The sequence below is a fragment of the Ictalurus furcatus genome, chromosome 10 (genome assembly GCF_023375685.1).
Source record: "Ictalurus furcatus strain D&B chromosome 10, Billie_1.0, whole genome shotgun sequence".
In the NCBI taxonomy this organism is placed as follows: domain Eukaryota; kingdom Metazoa; phylum Chordata; class Actinopteri; order Siluriformes; family Ictaluridae; genus Ictalurus; species Ictalurus furcatus.
Window position 1 is genome coordinate 5,275,280 of NC_071264.1, and position 22,753 is coordinate 5,298,032.

General features: G+C 46.5%; 2 protein-coding genes across 2 annotated transcripts in view; both read right to left on the reverse strand.

The window, feature by feature from the left end:
* LOC128613894 (receptor-type tyrosine-protein phosphatase C-like) overlaps positions 1 to 22,753 on the reverse strand; it is a 141,372-nt gene that overhangs the window by 70,956 nt on the left and 47,663 nt on the right. The gene's annotated exons all lie outside the window — the stretch shown is intronic.
* Positions 5,015 to 22,753, reverse strand: part of LOC128613569 (receptor-type tyrosine-protein phosphatase C-like) — a 41,438-nt gene continuing 23,699 nt past the window's right edge. The window contains exons 15-16 of the mRNA XM_053634456.1: positions 6,211 to 6,285; positions 5,015 to 5,806 (exon numbers count right to left, since the gene is read on the reverse strand). Coding sequence (XP_053490431.1) covers positions 5,715 to 5,806; positions 6,211 to 6,285 — 167 coding nt within the window. The 3' untranslated portion in view covers positions 5,015 to 5,714. The remainder of the gene's footprint in view (positions 5,807 to 6,210; positions 6,286 to 22,753) is intronic.

The following is a 22,753-nucleotide window of genomic DNA, read 5'->3' on the forward strand; positions in this document are numbered from 1 at the left end:
CCCACTAACCCTGTAAGTCCGAAAAACTGGCTTGCCCATCTTTGACCTACATTTATTCACTTAGCAGACATTTTTATCCAAAGCGACTTACAAATGAGAAAAATACAAGCAAAGCGATATATCAAGCAGAGAACAATACAAGTAGTGCACACAAGATCCATTAATTGAATTCCAGAAGAAGCAAAGTGCACAGAGTACAGGTGTAAGTGCAATTTTTATTTTATTTATTATGAGTTGATTAGGTGTTCATGGAAGAGGTGGGTCTTTAGCTGTTTTTTGAAGATGGTGAGAGATTCTGCGGTCCGGATTGAAAGTGGAAGTGCATTCCACCACTGAGGAACAGTTAGCGTGAAGGTTCTGGAAAGGGACCTTGCGCCACGCTGAATTGGAACTGCTAAATGTCGGTCGCTAATCGATCGCAGATTGCGAGAGGGAATGTAGGCCTTCAGGAGAGAGTTGAGGTAGGAGGGTGCTGTTCCTGACAAGGTCTTGTAGGTGAGCATCAAGGCCTTGAACTTGATGCGGGCAGCTACAGGAAGCCAGTAGAGGGAGATGAAGAGGGGTGTGACACGGGTTCTCTTGGGCTGGTTGAAGACGAGGCGCGCTGCAGCATTTTGAATCATCTCAAGGGGTTTGATGGAGCTGGCTGGGAGGCCTGAAAGCCTGAAAGTGAGTTGCAGTAGTCCAGTTTAGAGATAACAAGAGCCTGGACTAGTATCTGTGTAGCCTGTTCGGTGATGTAGGGTCGGATTTTCTTGATGTTGTAAAGGATGAACCTACAGGACCTTGCAGTTGCTGAGATATGGTCTGTAAAGGTCAAGCTGTCATCAAGAATCACCCCAAGGTTCCTGGCCGTCCTGGTTGGCATGAGTGTGAGTGAGCCGAGCTGTACAGTGAGGTTGAGGTTGATTGAGGGACAGACTGGGATCACGAGAAGCTCAGATTTTGCCAGGTTAAGCTTAAGATGGTTTTCTTTCATCCAGACCGAGATGTCCGAAAGGCAAGCAGAGATGCATGCAGAGACGGGTGGATCGTCAGGCTGGAAGGACAAATAGAGCTGGGTGTCATCAGCATAGCAATGATATGAGAAGCCATGAGACTCAATCACCTGCCCTAGAGATGTAGTGTAAATAGAAAAGAGGAGTGGACCCAGAACTGACCCCTGTGGAACGCCAGTTGTGAGTTGCTGAGTTTCAGAAATACCTCCCCTCCATGATACCTTGAAGGATCTGTCTGAGAGATAGGATTCTACCCAGCGCAGAACCGTTCCAGTGATGCCCAGGGTGGAGAGAGTTGACAGGAGGATCTGATGGTTCACAGTGTCGAAAGCAGCAGAGAGGTCAAGTAGGATGAGGACAGATGATCTAGAGGTTGCTCATGCTAGTCGTAAGGCTTCAGTGATGGAAAGCAGAGCAGTCTCCATGGAGTGGTTGCTCTTGAAGCCAGACTGCTTGGTGTCCAGGAGGTTCTGTGTGAGAAAATTGGAGAGTTGATTAAAAACGGCTCTTTCAAGAGTTTTGGAAAGAAAAGGGAGGAGGGAAACAGGTCTGTAGTTGTCAACTATAGCAGGGTTGAGTGATGGTTTTTTAAGCAGTGGGGTAACCCGGGCTTGCTTAAATGAGGTAGGGTATGTGCCAGTAGAGAGCGATGTGTTAAAGATGTGTGTGAGTGCAGGTACTAGTGTGGGAGAGATGGACTGAAGAAGGTGAGAAGGGATAGGGTCAAGAGGACAGGTTGTGGGACGGCTAGAGAGGAGGAGTTTAGAGACATCAGTCTCTGAGAGGGGAAAGAAGGAAGTCAGTTGGGAGTTACACGGAGGAGGAGTTGGTCTATGCATGTCTGGGGTTGAGAACTGGTTCCTGATTGATGTAACCTTGTTGGAAAAGAAATTGGCAAAGTCATCTGCAGTGAGAGAAGTGGGGGAAGGGGGAGGAGTGGGACAGAGTAGAGAGGAAAAGGTTTTGAAAAGAATGCGGGTGTTGGGAGATCTACCAATCTTCTCTTGGTTGAATGTGGCTTTAGCAATGGAGATGCTATTGGAAAAAGAAGAGAGAAGTGTCTGGTAATTGGTTAGGTCAATTGGGTTGTTTGATTCATTTCCTTTCAGATGCTCTTAGTTTGGCCCGGTTGTTACGCAGAGCTTCTGAGAGCCAAGGACTAGAGGGTGATGTGCGAGCAGGTCTGGAGGTTAGGGGGCATATGCTGTCAAGAGAAGATGTTAGAGTGGAACATAGCATGTTGGTTGTGGTGTTTAAGTCAAGTGAGGAAAGGTGGCTGTCGGAGGGAAGTAAGGTTGTGACAATGGAGGAGAAATGTGAGGGGGAAAGGGAGCGAAGATTGCGACGAAAAGAGATAGAGGGAGGAGACAGTGATGGTGGTGAGGGGAGAGAAATAGAGAACTGGATAAAGAAATGGTCAGAGGTGTGGAGAAGAGTAATGAGAAGATTATGTGTGGTGCAATTACATGTGAGGATGAGGTCAAGGTGTTTGCCGGCTTTGTGGGTTGCTGGTGTGGTGAACTGCTTAAGGTCAAATGTGGGAAGGAGAGCAAGAAAGTCAGCTGCATGTGGCTTGTCTAGATGAATGTTGAAATCACCAAGGACCAGAAGAGGAGTTCCATCATCTGGGATGGTGGACAGTAGCGTGTCAAATTCATCGATGAACTTCCCTAGTTGACCTGGAGGACGGTAAACAACAAGAAAGTGCATTTTGGCAGGGTCAGTGACTGTAACAGCATGAAATTCAAAGGAAGTGTATGAGCAAGAGGGAGAAAGACAGGTAAATTTCCATATTTTGGAGAGAAGCAAACCTGTACCACCCCCTCATCTGTTGGGTCGTGAGGTATGGGAGAAGTTGAAGTTGGAGGCCAGGGTAGCGGGTGTGGCAGTGTTCTCAGCATGGATCCAGGTATCAGTCAGAGCCAGCACGCTGAGATTGGAGTGGGTTGCAAATGCAGAAATGAAATCTGCCTTGTTGACAGCAGATTGGCAGTTCCAAAGTCCGATTGAGAATGAGATAGAACCTGCAGAGGCCGCATTCAGAGAGCGTAGGTTGTCCAAGTTGCGTACGTTTCTTGGAGAATGCCACAGTCTGTGCCTGTGGCAAATAACAGGGATAAACTGATGACACATGTTAGTGTGTGTAAACAGGTAACAGCAAGAGGAATAAAGGGAGAAAAAGTATACTTAGCAGCACGTGTGGTGTCTTGTCGGTGTCCTTGCTCGGTGGACTCGCGCAGGTAGACTCGCAGGTCATTACACGAGCTCGGTCTTCACACGACAAGGGCTGACGCTTCCGCCTCAGCGTTTCTTAATTAATAAATACTGATGTGTTTCAGCTGAGCACGCCTCTTTAATTAGCAAAACAAAGAGTAGTCGCGTGAATGAGCGACTCCCGACCCAAACCGAAACTGAATACCAGAATTTGCTTTAATCTAGCAACAAGTATACAGCTCGTAGCAACAAGGAAGCACAGTTACAGCTTCTATCTGACAATCGGTGCTAAAACTAGTTTCAACTAAAAAATCCAGAAAGAAACACTTACCAGTTACTGTTCGCCTGGGTCAATAATCGCTTCTGCTATTCCCTGACCTATTCCCGTAAGGACGATATACCGGCTTGGTCATCTATGCCAAATACCCGTAAGGCTGATATAGCGGCTTTACAGTGTAAACATTATCCCCGTAAGGCTGGTATACCAGCATTACTCTGCTATGATTCCTTACTTATTTAATTTTATTTTTTGACCCAGAAGGTTGATGACTTCATGACGTCACATCGTGATCACGTCATTATGCCGTCATTACGATGAAGATGATCCAAGCGTGAATGTTGTTGATAAACTTATGGTGTAATAGTAGAAGTTAACTAAAAATGCCAAAGCGAAAAGCTAATTGTGTTCCAGCTAAAGTTACACCTACAGTTACATCTAAACACAGGTACAGCTAAAACAGTGAAAAAAAAAAGAAAACATACACAGTTACACAGGCGAGAACAAGGATTCTAGATAGTGACAGCAGTGAAAGTTCAGGCGATGTTGAAACTGAAACTGATAGTGACAAATCCTTCCGTTGAAAAGATGAACAACCCCCACAAGAAATGAAAAACTGTTTTTCGTTGTCGGGAATGCAACCAATTTCTGTGAATTCGTGAAAACAGTACCTGCTGGTCTGATTATCACCAGAAAGTTGACTTTTGCCGCTAAAATGCATTTATTCAAAGGCACTGACCACGCTGATGCTCGTATGGTACTTCTAAATGAGTATAAGGATTTTAGCGAGCATTTTTCGTAATTTCTCTAGTTAAGAATTATGCTCTAAGTGGAGTAAAAACACTGAACTGCTTCATTTTCAAAGTAATATAACACAAATCCATTATTATAAGTTGTTTCAAGGCCTAAAAGTGTTCAAATTAAAATGTTGATTTTGGGTCCAATTTTGGCCCGGGAACTCAGGGTTGGCATGCTGTTTCTATGGGGAATATAGGGTTGTGGGACATAATACTGTGGGAACTAAGGGGTAAGAGGGTTAAATCGAGCTTGAAATTTCTCTTTCTCTTGAATTTCCTTTTTCTTTTAGGTTATGTATTTAATTAATGTCCTTTTTTTTTTTTTTTTTTACTTCTAGTAGTCTTTAGATGTGAGTGTCAATATAGAATCGCAGGGCTGTGTAGGAATGGCTGTGAAAGGTGACTGCCTGCACCGCCCTCTCCGAGAAGGGAGGGGAGACCCCGTGCTTCTTTTTTTCACCTTGCATTTACAGATAGCGCAAAAAAAAAAACGTGGCCCATCAGTCTCCAATATTGCTTCACATCGCGTTTTGCAGTGATTATAAGGTCAATGGAATAATAAAGTCACTACACGGAGGATATCCCAGCGACTCACAATCTGACGATGAATTTCTTTCTCGCTCAGCTTCTGATACCACTTGTTGTGCTTTCGTCTTGGCTATTAAGTGTCCGTGGAGGCATGAAGAGAAACACACAACAAAGAGGAACTTTTTTTTGCAGGAACTTTACTTACTTATTAAGCACGAACTTACAACAACGGAGTTATGCTCTTGCCCAGTGCTGATGGATTTGTTAACGACCATCCACACCGGAGCCTACGAGCATACTGCCTTAAAGAACATAACAACACAGTCAACTAGTTCCGGTATGATGACGTAGCCACATCTGATTGCCTAATACCGGATTCATTATTAAGACATATAAAATAACTGTAACTCAACAACTGTAATTAACACTACAACAGTATTTTGTAAAAAATAAATGCAGCTATGAGCTGACATTGGATTTAAAACATTTTTAAATAATCCACACAGCTGGGTTGTATAAGAAGCAAGATTCAAATGATTTAAGCTGCACCTCTGATAAAAAAATTATTTATTGTACATATAAATTTCAACTTTTAAATAGTTTTTCAGAAGCTCAGTGTAAATATAAGTGATGAACAGTTTCTATTTCAAATGATAAGCATTCAAGAGAATCAAATTAAATCAAATCAAATTTGCTTGTATCTTTCTCATTTTTGCTTGTATCTTTCTCATTTGTAAGTCACTTTAGATAAAAGCGTCTGCTAAGTGCATAAATGTAAATGTAAATGTAAAATGTAAATTAATTGTTAGGAACATTTCTGTTATTGAACAAATAAGACTTCAATTAGTTCAGACTTTAAACTGAGAGGTGTGTGACAGAAGAGAAGGGGTTCAGTGTCCATCATTCAGAGGAAGTTGAAAGGAGCTTTGTTTCCTCTGAGAACTGATGAGTGGAGAGTGTGTACATCACCTCTGTGTAAACCTCATCAGCATCTGCAGGGGGAACAGTTTACACACACATTCAGCTTTAACCTTTAGTTCAAAAAAACAAACAAACAAAAAAACACTGTAGTGCTTTGAAATAATTTAAAAAAAAAACATTTAAGATTAAAAGAAAGTTTCATTTACACCAGTATTTGTTTACAGTGCCGTTTTATTTATTTTATTATGACGAGTGGATTGAATACACGGCTATACATTTATACACGGCTATTAGATGCTTAGATGTGATTAAACCAGGATTTAATAATACGCTGTTCAGCTGAACACAATACATTTCACACTCTGTCTTCTGCTTCCTTAAAAAAACAAAAAACACGTTCGGTCATGTCATAATTATCAACACAATCAATTTTAGCACACTAAGTTTTTGCTAAAAGATGAAGTTAAAGACTTACTGATACACGCGTAGAGACACAGTCCAGCCAGTAAAAGACACACACCGGTGACTGACAGCAGCAGGACAACCAATCCTGAATAAAATCATATGTGAAAATTAAAAGTCTCTGTTAATATTTGACAAAATATTGGATAATTAGATGATTAACAGTTCCTGACTGTTGGACGGGGCTCTTATAGTAAAATACTGAGAGATGAGGTGGTGTGATGAAGTGCAGTTAATATCCCCCCCCGAGTAACCCCCCCCCCTTCCCCCGACGTGACGCAGGTTTACAAGTTACTTTTTCCTGCGTTTTTCAGTCAATTTCTTGCATTTCCCCCCTTATGAACAACTTTTGGTACATGATAAAAGCTCCTTGTGGTTTCTTGGTTTAATTTCAGCAACCATAAATGATGCAAAACATAGGCATGTTGAGTTTGTGATAGTGCTTCCTATGTAGAAAATCACTTCCTGCCCTCTATCTACATTTTGTAAGCATTTAAAAAAAAAAACCAAACAAACCTGTAAGTAACAAACAAATCCAAAAGCTGTGTGTGTTGAATTAAACTTACTTGAACAGAATACTATTTATTTTAATGTTTAGTTTTTTATTTTTGCATTGTTACTGCTTTAAGAAGTTCTCTCTTAGATTTCAGCTATCTTAATTCTAATTTCATGTTAAAATTCAGTTTTATTGTTCAGTGACACACCTAGTCAATTGTTAATTTACATACAGAAGGTTAAATTAAATCTTTAAATTAATTCATTAAAGAATAAACTTAAATTAATTCTTTAAATTGTACAGCAAAGAACGTTATTGAAAACTGTTAATGTTTTGGAAATAAATCTTGAATTTTAGTTTAATTTTTTTTATTTTATTCAAAATTTCATGATGCATATTGTATCATTACGCATGAGTGTATCGTTACACCCCTAATAATGACCCATCTATCTAAATGTATTTCACTTCTAGTCTAGTCTTCATGCTCTCCTGAATTCTAAAACCTCTGCTTCCTTTACCCTGATTGTTTCCTGTTCCCATGCTATATAAACCATGTGAACTTGAACTTTGGTATGAAGTGTTTAGTTAGTGTAGTTTAGTTGCCGGTTGCCTGCAAATTGTCTTTGCTGCTTGGTTAGTGCTTCGGTTTTGATGTAACTTCTGATGACTGATATTTTGTCCCTTCCTTGCCTTGTGATTGTTCTGGATATTATTTTGGATTATCCTGCTGAGTGTATGTTTATGACCTGGATGTTGAGTTGCTTTTAAACCTTCTACCTACATATGCACCATTTTCTGCCTCTGTGAGTCCCAGGTGATGATCTCCTTTTATTTCTTACTGAGGTGGTGTTTTCCACATGCAGTGCTTGGTTGTGTTGGAGGCCACTAAGGAAGGCTTCCTGGGTGTCATGTGGAAGCTAAGTGGGCTGGGGTATATTGTCCTCCATCAGGTGACCTAGCCAGAATGCTTGTCATGTATTTAGGTATTTATTTGATTTCTCATAGAGAGCCTCAATTTACCAAACATGTTTTTTCTTTTTTTATGCCAAAAGGGTTTCTAGCCATGGTGGTTGTGTTGGAATGGTGATGGAGTACAAGATCACTGCAACACATGTGGCCACCTTCACCCTCTCCCAAGAGGTGATGGTAAGACCCTGAATAAACAGCCCTGTTATAAATTTGAAGTGTGAATGTGTCTTGTAGTACACCCATCAATTCCCCACAGATCATTTATTGTACCATGCTGAAAATGCCCCTTTTTGGGTGGAAGCAAAAATTCTGTTTTCATGTGTGTCTCTTTAAATACAAATGAGCTGCTGCTCCCTGACCCCTTTCTGGAATAGAGCTGTGAATTTACAGCTCCTACTTCAGAGACCTTGGCAACAAGCTCATTCACAAAGCAGTCTGGTGTAAAATGATTTGCCCAAAACATGATGACATAGCTGCACAATCAGAGACAATGGTAACTTTATCTGATTAGCTGTGGAATCTGATAACGAGCACATTTGGGAAGCCGATTTGCAAACATTCACGAAATATAAAGTACGATACTTGTCTTCTGGATATATGGGGGCAAATACATTTTCACACAGGCCCAGTTGGTATTGGATAACTTTTTTGTTTCAATAAATATCATTTAAGAACTGTATTTAGTGTTTACTCGGCTGCATTTGTTTTTATCATAGATTTTGTTTTAATTTCTGAAACAATTTAGTATGAGACATGAAATCAGGATGGGGCAAATACTTCTACACAACACTGTGGGTAGAAAACTATACCCACAGCAGAAGAGCAGTTAGAAACTAATTGTTGCTAATTTCTTCCTCAAAATCAATCCCCTATTCATGTATTCTCATTGTGAGCCTATAAAAGTAAACTTAGGCATTTACACAATCAGTAGATAGTCCCCCAGCAATGTTCCTGAGCATTGGCAGCAACAATTGCTATATGCAGTTAGTGTAGGTTTAAATTCCTCATATTTCTGCAGAATTTCTTGCTTTTCAAACAGAAGTATGTTGCTTTTTTTCATGTTGAACACTATTGGTTGTTCAGTGCTGACATCACACTTATGTGCACATGCACGTGGACTAATCGTAGCTTAAGCATCAAAGTCTGAGTTGCTAAAGTTGATAACGACCATAATGGTACCAATAATGCATGATTGGTTTGGTTTTGTCAACTAATTCCGTAACCCTGAGTTTGTTCAACTACAGTCATGGTACAGGCCCCTGAAGGTTCATGGGCATAGTGTTCTGGTAAACATGTTCGTTCAGGTTTGAGTGACACTACAGGATAAGGGCATAGCTAATACTCTGCCCTCTCACTACATGTTACTCCTGCTGTCTGATTGCTGCCTTCTGGTTCTGCTTGGCCCATCCTTATACTCTTCTTTCGCTTGGAACCTCCTTCACCTGAGAATCACTCACTGCTGCTGAGGATGGCCCACATGGACAGCCTAATATTTGCTGTGAGGTTGCTGTGGATGGTACCATATGGATACCCTAAAAATGATTGTAGATTGTGAGAGAAATTCATTATTGTACTCATTCTTTTTTTCTGTATTAATATACTTTTTAGACTCATAACTCTGTAGGTGTCATGATTCCCCCTTGAAGCAGCGTGCTCTAAGCGCGAATGCGCGAGCACCTGCTTTTCCGTTGTTGACCGTAATGACATCTGGACACGTGTGTTTTGTTTATGTTTCTGTCATGTCTCCTCCCTGTTCTGTCATTGGCTGGGATTTCACGTGGGTCTGTATTGCTCTCAGCTGCTAGCAGTTTAGACGCTGATTATGTCCGCATATATACCGCGCGCCTCCCAGCACACAACGCGGACGATTAATATCATATAGTTAGTTTAGTTCGTATCGTAGTCAGTCACGGTCCATGTTTAGAGTTAGTTCGCGCTGGATTATCCGCTTCCAGTTCCTCATCATAGTTCGTTTCTCGTTTTGTTTATCGACCCTGTTTTCCGTGACCACGACCTAGATTCCAGCCTTGCCCCGTGTATGCCTGTTTGCCAATCGCCTGACCTCTTGCATGTTTGCGGATTACGTTTTGGATCACGTTTTGGATTTGTCTGCCTGTCTCTCTTTCAAATAAACAACTGTTCATCCAGCACTTGCATCCGTCCTATCTCTGCTCCGTCACGATTCGTGACAGTAGGCCAACATATTGTACATAAACTGCTCTGCAAGTAGCCACATACGTAGCTGACAGATGAACTGCAGGCGTAGGGAGTAACCTATTCCTTCCGAAGCTAGGCTTGACTTCTCCTTATCAAGACAAACAGCTGTATGCTTGTTTTTCATACATGTACATATCCAGAAGGTCACTATATAAATGGAGCTGTGAGAGACACAGAGCATTCTTTTTTTCCTCTCTTCTCATGCTGTTAATATGCCTCAATAAAGGACACCGTTTGCTTTCTTAAGGATGAGTCCACTTGTTTGTCTAATTTCCATGACAAGATGTTCTCACCTCGAGAGTCTAATGATTGCACCTGCTAATTGTGCTGAAGATTCATTATATTGTGAAAATCTTCACTTGGATATTTTAGACTTTAATCTGAAACTCTACAATGAAACTGATGTTTGACAGTATGGTATAAAATTGTAGAAGAGTAATGATTTATATTCTCATTATCCAGTGTCTCCCAGATGAGGATGGTTCCCTTTTGTGTCTGGTTCCTCTCAAGTTTTCTTCATGTCATCCGAGTCTTTCTATCGTCATCGTTGCCTCTGGCTTGCTCATTATGGTTAAATCTATATCCAGATATCTGTAAAGCTGCTTTGTGACCATGTCCATTGTTCAAAGCACTATATAAATAAAATTGAATTGGATGACCAAGCTGTTTAAGACTGACTTGTGATGAATTCTGTCCAGTTGAGGTGCTGCATGAATCCCTCTCCAGATGTTGACACTGAGCGGGTTGTCGATGCTGCAGACAAGGAGGTGGAGTTGCTTTGCCATAACAGCATCTGGGAGTTCAGACTCATCCAGACGATCATGTACAGCCCTGATCCAGTTGGTGGGTTTGAAGTTTCTCACTGTGTATTTAGTTTCATTTCAACTGATATTATTATGGAGAGAAAGTTGTGATCAACATCCTGTGAGAATATTGATTTATTATTAAATGTAACATTTAATAAAACATACTGTTTGTTATGGCCGGAGATTTCAACCATGCGAATCTCAAGTCAGTGCTCCCTAAATTTCATCAACATGTTGACTTTGCAACGAGGGGGGTGAACACGCTGGATATTGTTCACACAAACATCCCCGGTGCATACAAGGCGGAGCCCTGCCCACACCTCGGCTACTCAGACCACATCTCTGTTATGCTAATCCCAGCATACAGACCGCTCGTCAGACGCTCCAAACCGGTTTTGAAGCAGGTGAAAACCTGGCCAGCAGGATCCATCTCTGCTCTTCAGGACTGTTTTGAGCACACTGACTGGGACATGTTCAGAGAGGCTGCAACTGACAGCAACTCCACCAACTTGGAGGAATACACGGCGTCGGTGACCAGCTACATCAGCAAGTGCACTGATGACATCACTGTCTCCAAGACCATCACCACACGCTCCAACCGGAAGTCGTGGATGACTGCGGAGGAGCGAGCACTGCTGAGGACCCGAGACTCCGCCTTCAGGGCAAGTGCTGGGCATGCGACACATGCGACGCATGTGGCAGAGCATTCAGGCAATCAGCAACTACCGGACAACATCACACGCCTGTGACAATGATGCCTCATTTCCAGATGCGGTGACCAACTTCTACGCTCGGCTTGAGGCACAGAATGATGTGGCAGCAAGGAAGACCACCCCTCTTCCCAATGACCAGGTGCTGTGTCTAACCACGGCTGATGTGAGGAAAACTCTATGCAGAGTCAACCCACGGGAGGCTGCTGGACCAGACAACATTCCTGGCAGAGCGCTCAGAGGATGTGCAGATCAGCTAGCAGATGTTTTCACTGATATCTTCAACATCTCCCTGAGCAGCGCCATCATTCCAACGTGCTTCAAGGCTAACACCATCGTCCCCGTGCTGAAGAAGTCTCCAGTGTCCTCCCTCAATGACTACCATCCCGTTGCACTCACATCCATCATCATGAAGTGCTTCGAGAGGCTCGTCATGAGGCACATCAAGACCCTGCTGCCCCACTCACTGGACCCGCTGCAGTTCGTGTATCGCACCATCCGCACAACAGATGATGCCATCGCCATCACCCTACATCTGGCCCTCACCCACCTGGACAAGAAGGACACCTACGTTCGAATGCTGTTCATAGACTTCAGTTCAGCATTCAACACAATCATTCCTCAGCACCTGATTGGAAAGCTGAACCTGCTGGGCTTTAACACCTCCCTCTGCAACTGGATCCTGGACTTCTTGACTGGGAGACCTCAATCAGTCCGGATCGGGAACAACATCTCCAGCACCACCATGCTGAGCACTGGCACCCCCAGGGCTGTGTGCTCAGTCCACTGCTGTTCACTCTGCTGGCTCACGACTGTGCAGCAAGGCACGGCTCCAATCACGTCATCAAGTTCGCCGATGACACGACCGTGGTGGGTTTCATCTGCAAGAACGACGAGTGAGCATACAGAGAGGAGGTGCAGCGGCTAACAGGCTGGTGCAGAGCCAACAATCTGCCTCTGAATGTGGACAAAACAAAAGAGATGGTTGTTGACTTCAGGAGAGCACAGAATGACCACTCTCCACTGAACATCGATGGCTCCTCTGTGGAGATCATCAAAAGCATCAAATTCCTTGTTCACCTTACGGAGAACCTCACCTGTCCCTCAACACCAGCTCCATAGCCAAGAAGGCCCAGCAGTGTCTCTACTTTCTGCAAAGGTCGAAGAAAGCCCATCTCCGACCTCCCATCCTCACCACGTTCTACAGAGGAACTATTGAGAGCATCTTGAGCAGCTGCATCACTGGCTGGTTCGGAATTTGCACCTCATCAGATCGCAAGACCCTGCAGCGAATAGTGAAGACAGCTGAGAAGATCATTGGGGTCTCCCCCCCTCCCCCCATCACAGACATTTACACCACATGCTGCGTCTGCAAAGCCACCAACCTTGTGGATGACCCCACACACCCCTCACACACACTCTTACCCTCCTGCCATCTGGAAAAAGGTACCGAAGCATTCGGGCCCTCACAACCAGACTGTGTAACAGCTTCTTCCCCCAAGCCATCAGACTCCTCAGTACTGGACTGATATATGCACACACACACGCACACACACACACACACACGCACACACACACAAACACTCTGAACTGAACACCATCCAACTCCGATTGAAATATTTGTACATTCCTGTATTGACACTGTTGCATTTTTTGCTGCTACTGTTTTATAAAAATATAGTATCTAATTTATTGTCACTATATACACTTATATACACTTTACCTGGCTGCTACCACTATAACTGCTAGGCTCGTATGTGGTATAAGCTAATTTGCCAAATTCTCAGTCTTAGCATGTTATGTTTACATTGATATCATTTTTAAATTATATTGTTACTCCTTGGCACCTACCTTTTGCACCAACTGTACATCAGACACTTCCACACTAAAACTGTGTACTGTTTGGTGGTACACTGTCACTTACTGTACCTATTGTCTTGTTTTAATAGTACTGTACTGTCCTGTGTTGTTAGCACACGACTGCACGTGCACTTTATGTAGAATGTTTGTGGATCTTATTAGTTCTGTGTCTCATGTGGTTTAGTGTGTTGTTTTTTGTAGCACCATGGTCCTAGAGGAACATTGTTTCATTTCACTGTGTACTGTACCAACTGTATATGGCTGAAATAAAACCGCTTGAACTTGAAGAAAAATGGATTTATCAGGGTTCTGAGTACTGTCGCGACGGACCGACAGCCGGCGCGCATAATAAGAAAGTCGCTCCTTCCCCGACTGCTGCGCCGGCACGAAGCGGACAGCCTCGTGCCAAACACACCATCAGCCGGAAGGACCGTCACGGTGGGGCGGGACCGTCGACGCCACACCGGCTGGCAATTGGGGAGTCCGTCGGGAAAATTCCACCACTCAGGCGACGGCGGAAGAGGATAAAAGGACGCTCTTCCGCCCGTGCGAGGAGAATGGCTAAGAGACAGACTACGTGCGCGCTCTTCAGCAGCATAGAGGCATTCCGACCTTTAGCACGACGGTATCCTCTCGCTAATCTCTTTCTCTCTCTCTTCTTCTCTCCCCGAAGGTTTGAGTGTGGACGAGACCGCCGGATGGTGAGATCGCGTTGGACGGTGGATGACGGCACGGGAAACCCACACACACCTCTTGGGAACCCCGACACGCCCTTGAGAACGTCACAACGCCAGCCACACCCCCACAAAACCCCTCACACTCACACACACTCGCACACTCTCGCCTCCTCACTACAGACAGCTCCCACACAGACAAATAAAACCCCCCTATTGACTAAAACCTGTCTCTTGTGGGTCTGTGCTCCGCCCTTCCCCGGGCTAATTCCCTTACACTGGTGGAGGATGCAGGCATAGAGCACAGACTCGCCTACAACAACAACAGCCAAAAAAAAAAATAAATAAATAAATAAATAAATAAATAAAAAACATGAGAGAGGAAAAAAAATAAAATAAAAAAACCACGAGAGAGAGAAAAAAAAAAATAAAAAAACATGGACCCCGCACAGAAACACCTGCTGGAGACTAGCATCCAGCAGCAAGCAGTGACACAGCAGCTCGCCGAAAGCCTTCAGGTCGCAACCCAGACGCTGATTGACCTGAGGACCGAGACCCCCGCTGCCTCCATTCCCCTCCCCGACCCGGGATGCGAGATCTGCCGCCTGCTTCCCCCCCCCGCCCCCGAAGATGATCTCGAGGCATACTTCGAGGCCTTCAAGGGTATTGCCCGCCGAGAGGGATGGGACCGGGACGACTGGCCTCGCACCCTCGACCCACTGCTCACGGGAGAGGCACGCACGGCCTACTATGCCTTCGAGCCGGAGGAGGCTGCCGACTACGCGGCGATGAAGGAGGGAGTCCTGGCATGGTGTGGGCGAACCCCCTACCATGCAGTGATAGAGTTCCATCGCTGGGCTTATCGACCGGGGGCCCGACCACGCGGACAGCTGAACACTCTCATTCGGATAACCTAAAGGTGGCTCCAGCCGGACCGGCAAACCGCCGCGGAGGTGGCGGAAAAAGTGGCCACAGACCGTTTCCTACGCCAGGCCGTAGGGGCGCAAGCACCGACAACGCCCCAGGAGCTCCTAACCGCCCTTGAGCGAACCATGGCCACCCTTGAGCTCGACCAAGGTATACAGCGGCTCCCAGACATGCCCTTTGGTGCCCCTGGCCCCCGGCCTGACCGCCAACCCCGTCCCGGCACCTGGAGGACTCGCTGGAGATCACCCGTTCGTGTAACCCCCATGGACGAGCCCATGCCCACGGAGCCGGAGATGGAACCTGCCCGGCCGCTTCCGAAGCCATGGTTAGCGGGCTGCGCCCTCCATTCACGACAGCCGCCGGAGGGCCCCACCCTGACGGTGTGGGTCGAGGGGAGCCCGGTAACCGCCCTGCTGGACACCGGGAGCACGGTGACCCTTGCCCGGCCCTCCATTCTACCCAAAGGACGTTGCCCGGGGGGGTTCTCACCGTAACCTGGGTCCATGGGGACACCCAGGAAGTTCCCGCAGCCGAGGTCCAGATCCGGGGCGAAGCCGGGGTCTGGCCCCTCCAGGTGGGCCTGATCCCCGAGCTCCTGGTGCCCCTGCTCCTTGGAAGGGACTGGCCAGGATTCCCGATGGGCCCGGCGATCAAGTCCGGCAGGCCGCGGCGATGCACGAAGAGGACCCGGGCCCGGCAGGCCTACCTGGCCCAGGACGACGGAGACGCCGCCACGGAAGGTAAGGCCCCCCAACACACTAACCCTCTGTCTTCTGTCTTTTACCAGGTGAACCGGGAGGGGAAGTTTGGACGGGAGCAGAAGGAGGACAACCGCCTGAAGCACTGCTGGGCCCAGGTGCGAGTGATAGAGGGAGTCGACCAGAGCCCTGACCTGAGACTCCCTACCTTGTACTTTCTCGTCCGGAGCGGTCTCCTCTATCAGCGGGCCCGCTGCCGCGGGGAGCAGGTGGACCTACTGGTGGTGCCCAAACCAAAGACTCAAACAGTAATGCATCTGGCTCATACCCATCCCCTCGGCGGCCACCTGGGGCCACGAAACACCCTGGAGAAGCTGAGGGATCGCTTTGTGTAGCCCGGGATGGACGCGGAGGTCCGGGCCTTCTGCCAGCAATGCCCGCAGTGCCAGCGCACTGCCCCATGGAGGCCCCCGCCAGCGCCCCTTATCCCTCTGCCCATTATCGGCGTCCCCTTCGAACGAGTGGGCATGGACCTCGTGGGGCCCCCTTCCCAAGTCTGTCCGGGCCATGAGTACATCCTGGTCATTGTCGACTACGCCACCCGGTACCCCGAGGTGGTGCCGCTGCGCTAAGCCACCTCCCACAACATCGCCAGGGAGCTGGTACTCCTGTTCAGTCGGGTGGGGATCCCAAAGGACGTGCTGACCGACCAAGGTACGCCTTTTGTGTCTAAACTATGGTCCGATCTGTGTCGACTGTTACAGGTGAAGCACCTTAAGACGTCAGTCTACCACCCGCAAACCGACGGGCTGGTCGAGCGATTCAACCAGATGCTCAAACGGATGCTGCGCCGGGTGGTGGACGAGGAGGGGAGGAATTGGGACCTCCTCCTCCCCTACGTGCTTTTCGCCGTCCGAGAGTGCCCCCAGGTGTCCACGGGCTTCACCCCCTTTGAGCTCCTGTTCGGACGGCGCCCGCGGGGACTGTTGGACGTGGCCCGCGAAGCCTGGGAGGAGCAACCGTCCCCCTTCCTCTCAGTTGTCGAATATGTGCAGGAGATGCAAGCGAAGATCGATCGGGTAGCTCCAATAGTCCGGGAGCACATGCGCGCCGCGCAGGAGGAGCAACGAAGGGTATACAACCGCCCGGCGCAGCCCCGAGAATTCCAGCCGGGGGATCGAGTCCTCCTGTTAGTACCCAGCAGCGCCTGTAAGTTCCTGGCCCAGTGTCAAGGCCCGTATACAGTCCTCGAGCGCCAGGGCCCCGTCAACTGCCGCCTGCAACAGCCCGGTAAGCGCGTGGAGGAGAAGCTCTACCACGTGAACCTTCTAAAGAAGTGGGTGGAACCGGCACCGGTAGTGTCGGTGTACGCGGCCCGGGACACAGACCATGGCAAGCGTACCTTGGTCGGTTTGGGGGAGGACCTTACCCCCGCCCAGAAACAGGAGCTCACCGAGTTGGTAGACCAATTCTCTGATGTGTTTTCGGCCTCCCCAGGGATGACACAGCTGGTCCATCACGAGATCAAAACTCCTTCCGGCGTAGTGGTGAGACAAAGGCCCTACCGTGTTCCAGAGGCCCGGCGCAAAGCCATCGAGGAAGAAATTGGCCGAATGCTGCGGGAGTGCATCATAGAGGAGTCCAGCAGCCCCTGGTCCAGCCCCATCGTCGTCGTGCCGAAGCCGGACGGGAGCATGCGGCTTTGCAACGACTTCCGGAAGCTGAACCAGGTATCGGAGTTCGACAGCTATCCCCTCCCCCGAGTGGACGACCTCGTGGAGCGACTGGGGAGGGCCCGGTTCATATCTACCCTGGACCTGACCAAAGGTTACTGGCAAGTTGCGCTAGCGCCGGACGCAAGGCCCAAGACGGCCTTTAGCACGGCCACCGGCCACTGGCAGTACCGGGTTCTCCCCTTTGGGCTACACGGGGCACCCGCAACGTTCTAGAGGTTGATGGACATCCTCCTGCGGCCCCACCGCATGTTTGCAGCTGCCTACCTGGACGACGTAGTCATCCACTCCTCCACATGGGCAGACCACCTGTTTCATCTAGGGGAGGTCCTGAAGGTGCTCCGGGAGGCCGGCCTGACAGCCAACCCCAAGAAATGCCACCTAGGGCTGACTGAGGCGCAGTACCTGGGATACCGCATTGGCCGGGGGATGCTGAAGCCACAAACAAAGAAAATTGAGGCCGTAAAGGACTACCCTTGACCCAGGTCAAAGAAACAGGTACGTGCCTTCTTGGGGTTGGCAGGGTACTACCGGATGTTCGTGCCTAACTTCTCTGCTGTAGCTTCCCCCCTCTCAGATCTCACAAAGAAGGGCCAGCCAGACCGGGTTAGGTGGTCAGCCGACGCAGAGAGGGCCTTCCAAGCCCTGAAATGTGCCCTCACCAGCGCGCCGGTACTGCGCAACCTGGACTTTGCCCTCCCATTCACGGTGCACACCGATGCGTCTGAGACCGGGCTTGGCGCAGTCCTCTCGCAAACCTTCGACGGAGAAGAACACCCGGTCTTCTATATCAGCCGGAAGTTGTCCCCCGCTGAGAGGAAATACACAGCCGTCGAGCGAGAGGCCCTGGCAATAAAATGGGCCATCGAGGAGCTGCGGTACTACCTGGCTGGCCGGCACTTCATCCTCCTAACGGACCACGCCCCCCTACAGTGGATGGCCAAGGCCAAAGACACGAACGCCAGGGTAACCCGCTGGTTCCTCGCCTTACAGGACTTCTCATATCAGGTCCAGCACCGGGCGGGGGCCCAGCATGGTAATGCAGATGGGCTCTCGCGGCGAGACGCACTCTGGGCCCGCCACCGAGCGGCAGTAGGCTCGGAGCTGAGGGGGGGTACTGTCGTGACGGACCGACAGCCGGCGCGCATAATAAGAAAGTCGCTCCTTCCCCGACTGCTGTGCCGGCACGAAGCGGACAGCCTCGTGCCAAACACACCATCAGCCGGAAGGACCGTCACAGTGGGGCGGGACCGTCGACGCTACACCGACCGGCGATTGGGGAGTCCGTCGGGAAAATTCCACCACTCAGGCGACGGCGGAAGAGGATAAAAGGACGCTCTTCCGCCCGTGCGAGGAGAACGGCTAAGAGACAGACTACGTGCGCGCTCTTCAGCAGCATAGAGGCATTCCGACCTTTAGCACGATGGTATCCTCTCGCTAATCTCTTTCTCTCTCTCTCTCTCCTTCTCTCCCCGAAGGTTCGAGTGCGGACGAGACTGCCGGATGGTGAGATCGCGTTGGACGGTGGATGACGGCACGGGAAACCCACACACACCTCTTGGGAACCCCAACACGCCCTCGAGAACGTCACAATGCCAGCCACACCCCCACAAAACCCCTCACACTCACACACACTCGCCTCCTCAGTACAGACAGCTCCCATACAGACAAATAAAACCCCCCTATTGACTAAAACCTGTCTCTTGTGGGTCTGTGCTCCGCCCTTCCCTGGGCTAATTCCCTTACAGTACAAAAGGAAGTATAACATTACCTTCCCACCATTCTCCGTTTTTACTGACTTTGTCTGTAGTGAAGCACGGGCTCGAAATGATCCTAGCTTTAGTATTGGCACATTCAGCACAACCCAGATCAATGCAGAGCTGCTGGTTAAAAGGCCAATGCAAAGAAGAGTTGGTGTGTCTACTCATAAGACTGGTGTGGCATCAATAATTGGATTTCTTCCTACAAGAAGTTCCTTTAGCGAGCCTATTGGTGTAGAAAAGGAGTGTCCCATACACAAAAATAAACCTCATCCTCTGAGACGTTCCCGTGAGTTCAGAGCGAAGACTCTAGAAGAACGGCACATATTGCTTAAAGAGAATGGTGTGTGCTATAAGTGCTGTGCTTCAACTATTCACTTGGCGAAGAACTGCAAGGCAGTAATCAAGTGCAATGAATGTGAGAGTGACAAGCATATATCCGCACTTCATCCTGGTCCTCTTCCTTGGGCCATCAAAGACCTCTCATCAGAGAATGGTGAGGAGAACGATAAAAGCCCTCCTTCAAATGTTACTTCACAATGCATGGAGATTTGTGGAGACAGTCCAATACCCAAATCATTCTCCAAGATATGCCTGACAGAGGTGTATCCTGAGGGTCATCCGGAGAGTATGGTGAAGATGTACGCTGTGCTTGACGAGCAAAGTAACAGGTCTTTAATTAAATCTGAGTTTTCTTATTTATTCAAAGTAAAAGAAACAGAGCATCCATACACTCTTCGAACCTGTGCTGGGGTGACAGAAACTTCTGGAAGAAGAGCCACTGGGTTTCAAGCTGTATCTATGGATGGAAAAATACATGTGTCACTCCCAACACTTATTGAGTGTAATTACATGCCTGATGACCATTCTGAGATCCCATCTTCCACCATTGCGCACCAGTTCTCTCACCTGAAATCCATTGCTCATGAAATACCAGAGATTGATGTTCAAATATTGCTACTCTTGGAGAGAGACATCATCCAGGTCCACAAAGTGAGAAAACAGGATAATGGACTGAACAAGGCACGATACACCCAAAAACTTGACTTTGGCTGGGTGATAGTTGGAAATGTCTCCTTATGGTCAGCACATAGACCTAGCACAGTTGATGTATTTCGCACAAGCATGCTTCTCAATGGGCTTCCAAGTTTACGTGATCCATGTCCTAATCAGATAAAGGTGAAAGGGAAGCTAAGCAGCAAGGATCATGTCATTTCTTCCAATGGCTGTCACTTCCATCCATCCACCTGCCTGGAGGACTTGCTGGGTAACACTATCTTCGAACAGACACGAGATGATGAAAAGGTGGCCCCTTCCATTGAAGATCGAGAGTTCCTGAAACTGATGGACAAGGAAATGTTCATTGATAGCTTTAACAGCTGGGTGGCACCTCTTCCTTTCCGAACTTCACGCCAATGGCTACCTAACAATAGAGACCAGAGTGCGAAACAGCTCCTGTTACTCCATCAGACACTGAAGAAGAAGCCTCAAATGCAAGAACATTTCATCACATTCATGCAAAGGATTTTCGACACAGGTCATGCAGATTTAGCACAACCTGTGAAGGAAGATGAGGGAGTTTGGTATCTGCCAATATTCGGTGTCTATTACCCTCGCAATCCAGGACAGATTAGAGTTGTTTTTGACTCTAGTGCACAGTACAAAGGCATTTCTTTGAATCAAGTGCTTCTCTCAGGACCTGACCTAAACAACTCCTTGCTAGGCATCTTGCTTCATTTGCGAAAAGAGGCAGTGGCATTCACTGTGGACATTGAGCAGATGTTCCATAGTTTTGTGGTTAGAGAGGATCACCGCAATGTTCTCCGCTTTTTGTAGTTTGAGAAAAATGATCTCTCTAAAGATGTCACTGAGTATAGGATGAAAGTCAACGTTTTTTGGGAATAGTCCCTCACCCGCAGTAGCGATCTATGGACTTCATTGTGCAGCTCAAGACGGAGAGTTTGAGTTTGGGAATGATGCAAAAGCCTTCGACGAGCATGACTTTTACGTGGATGATGGCCTGAAATCACTGCCCACCACTGAGGAAGCAGTTGATCTGTTGAAAATAACTCAGGAGATGCTAGCAAATTCCAACTTGAGATTTTGTAAAATAGCATCAAGCAGTCCTTCTGTAATGAATGCATTTCCTGTGGTAGATTATGTGAAAGACCTCAAGGACCTTGATCTGGAAAAAGATACACCACCTATTCAGAGGAGCCTTGGGCTGAGCTGGAATCTTAAAACAGACATTTTCACCTTCCGCGTTGATGTAAAAGAGAAGCTTTTCACTCGTAGAGGTGTCTTAGCAACTGTCAACAGTGTCTTCAACCCTCTCGGACTGGCAGCACCGGTTACAATACAAGGAAAGCTCCTCCTTCGAATCTGAATAGGAGGCTTGGAAACACTCCTTGCAGGATCTAGCTCAATTTGAAATACCCAGGGTGTACTCAAATGTTTCTCTATCTTCCACACAAAGGAAAGAAATTCACGTTTTCTCAGATGCTTCCATAAAGGCAATAGTAGCAGTAGCCTACTTGAGAGTGAAGGATGATAATGGCTCATACAATGTAGGGTTTGTCCTAGGCAAGGATAAGCTTGCTCCTTTTTCTCCTCACACCATACAATGATTAGAGCCAGGAGAAGCAGTGCTGGCAGTAGAAGTGGCAGAACTTAGTTGGATATCACTCCAAATGCTGTTGAATTTTATTCTGACATTAATGTAGTGTTGGTGTATATTCATAACCAAACAAGGCGGTATTATGTGTATGAAAGTAATCAATAGGACCATATCTTGTATCTAATATCATGTATCATGTATCAAATATCATGTATCATGTATCTAAAATGATGTACCTAATATGATGTATCATGTATCCAATATGATGTATCTAATATTGTACATCTAATATCATGTATCATGTATCTAATATCATTTATCTACCATAGTGTATCATGCATCTAATATCATGTATCTAATATCATCTATCTAATATCATGTATCATGTATCTAATATCAGGTTTCATGTATCTATCATTTATCTAAAATCATGTATCATGTACCTAATATCATGTATCATGTATCTAATATCATGTATCATGTATCAAAATTAATGTATAATGTATCAATATCATGTATCTAAAAACATGTATCTAATATAATGTATCACGTATGTAATATCATATATCATGTATCTACTATAATGTATCTAAAAGCATGTGTCTAATAGCATGTAACTAATATCATGTATCATGTATCTAATATCATTTATCTAACAAAATGTATTTAATATCATGTATCAGGTATCTAATATCACGTATCATGTATCTAATATCATGTATCATCTATCTAATGTCATGTATCTAATTTCATTTATCTAGTATCATGGATCTAATATAATGTATCACATAGGTAAAATCATGTATCATGTATCTACTATAATGTATCTAAAAGCATGTGTCTAATATCATGTATCTAATGTCATGTATCATGCATCAAATATCATGTATCTAATATGATGTATCTAATATCATGTATCATGTATCTAATATCACGTATCTAAAAGCATGTGTCTAATGTCATGTATCTAATGTAATGTATAAATGTATTAAATATCAAGTATCATCTATCTAATGTCATGTGTCTAATATCATGTTTTCATGTATCTAATATCATGTATCTAAAATCATGTGTCTAATATCATGTATA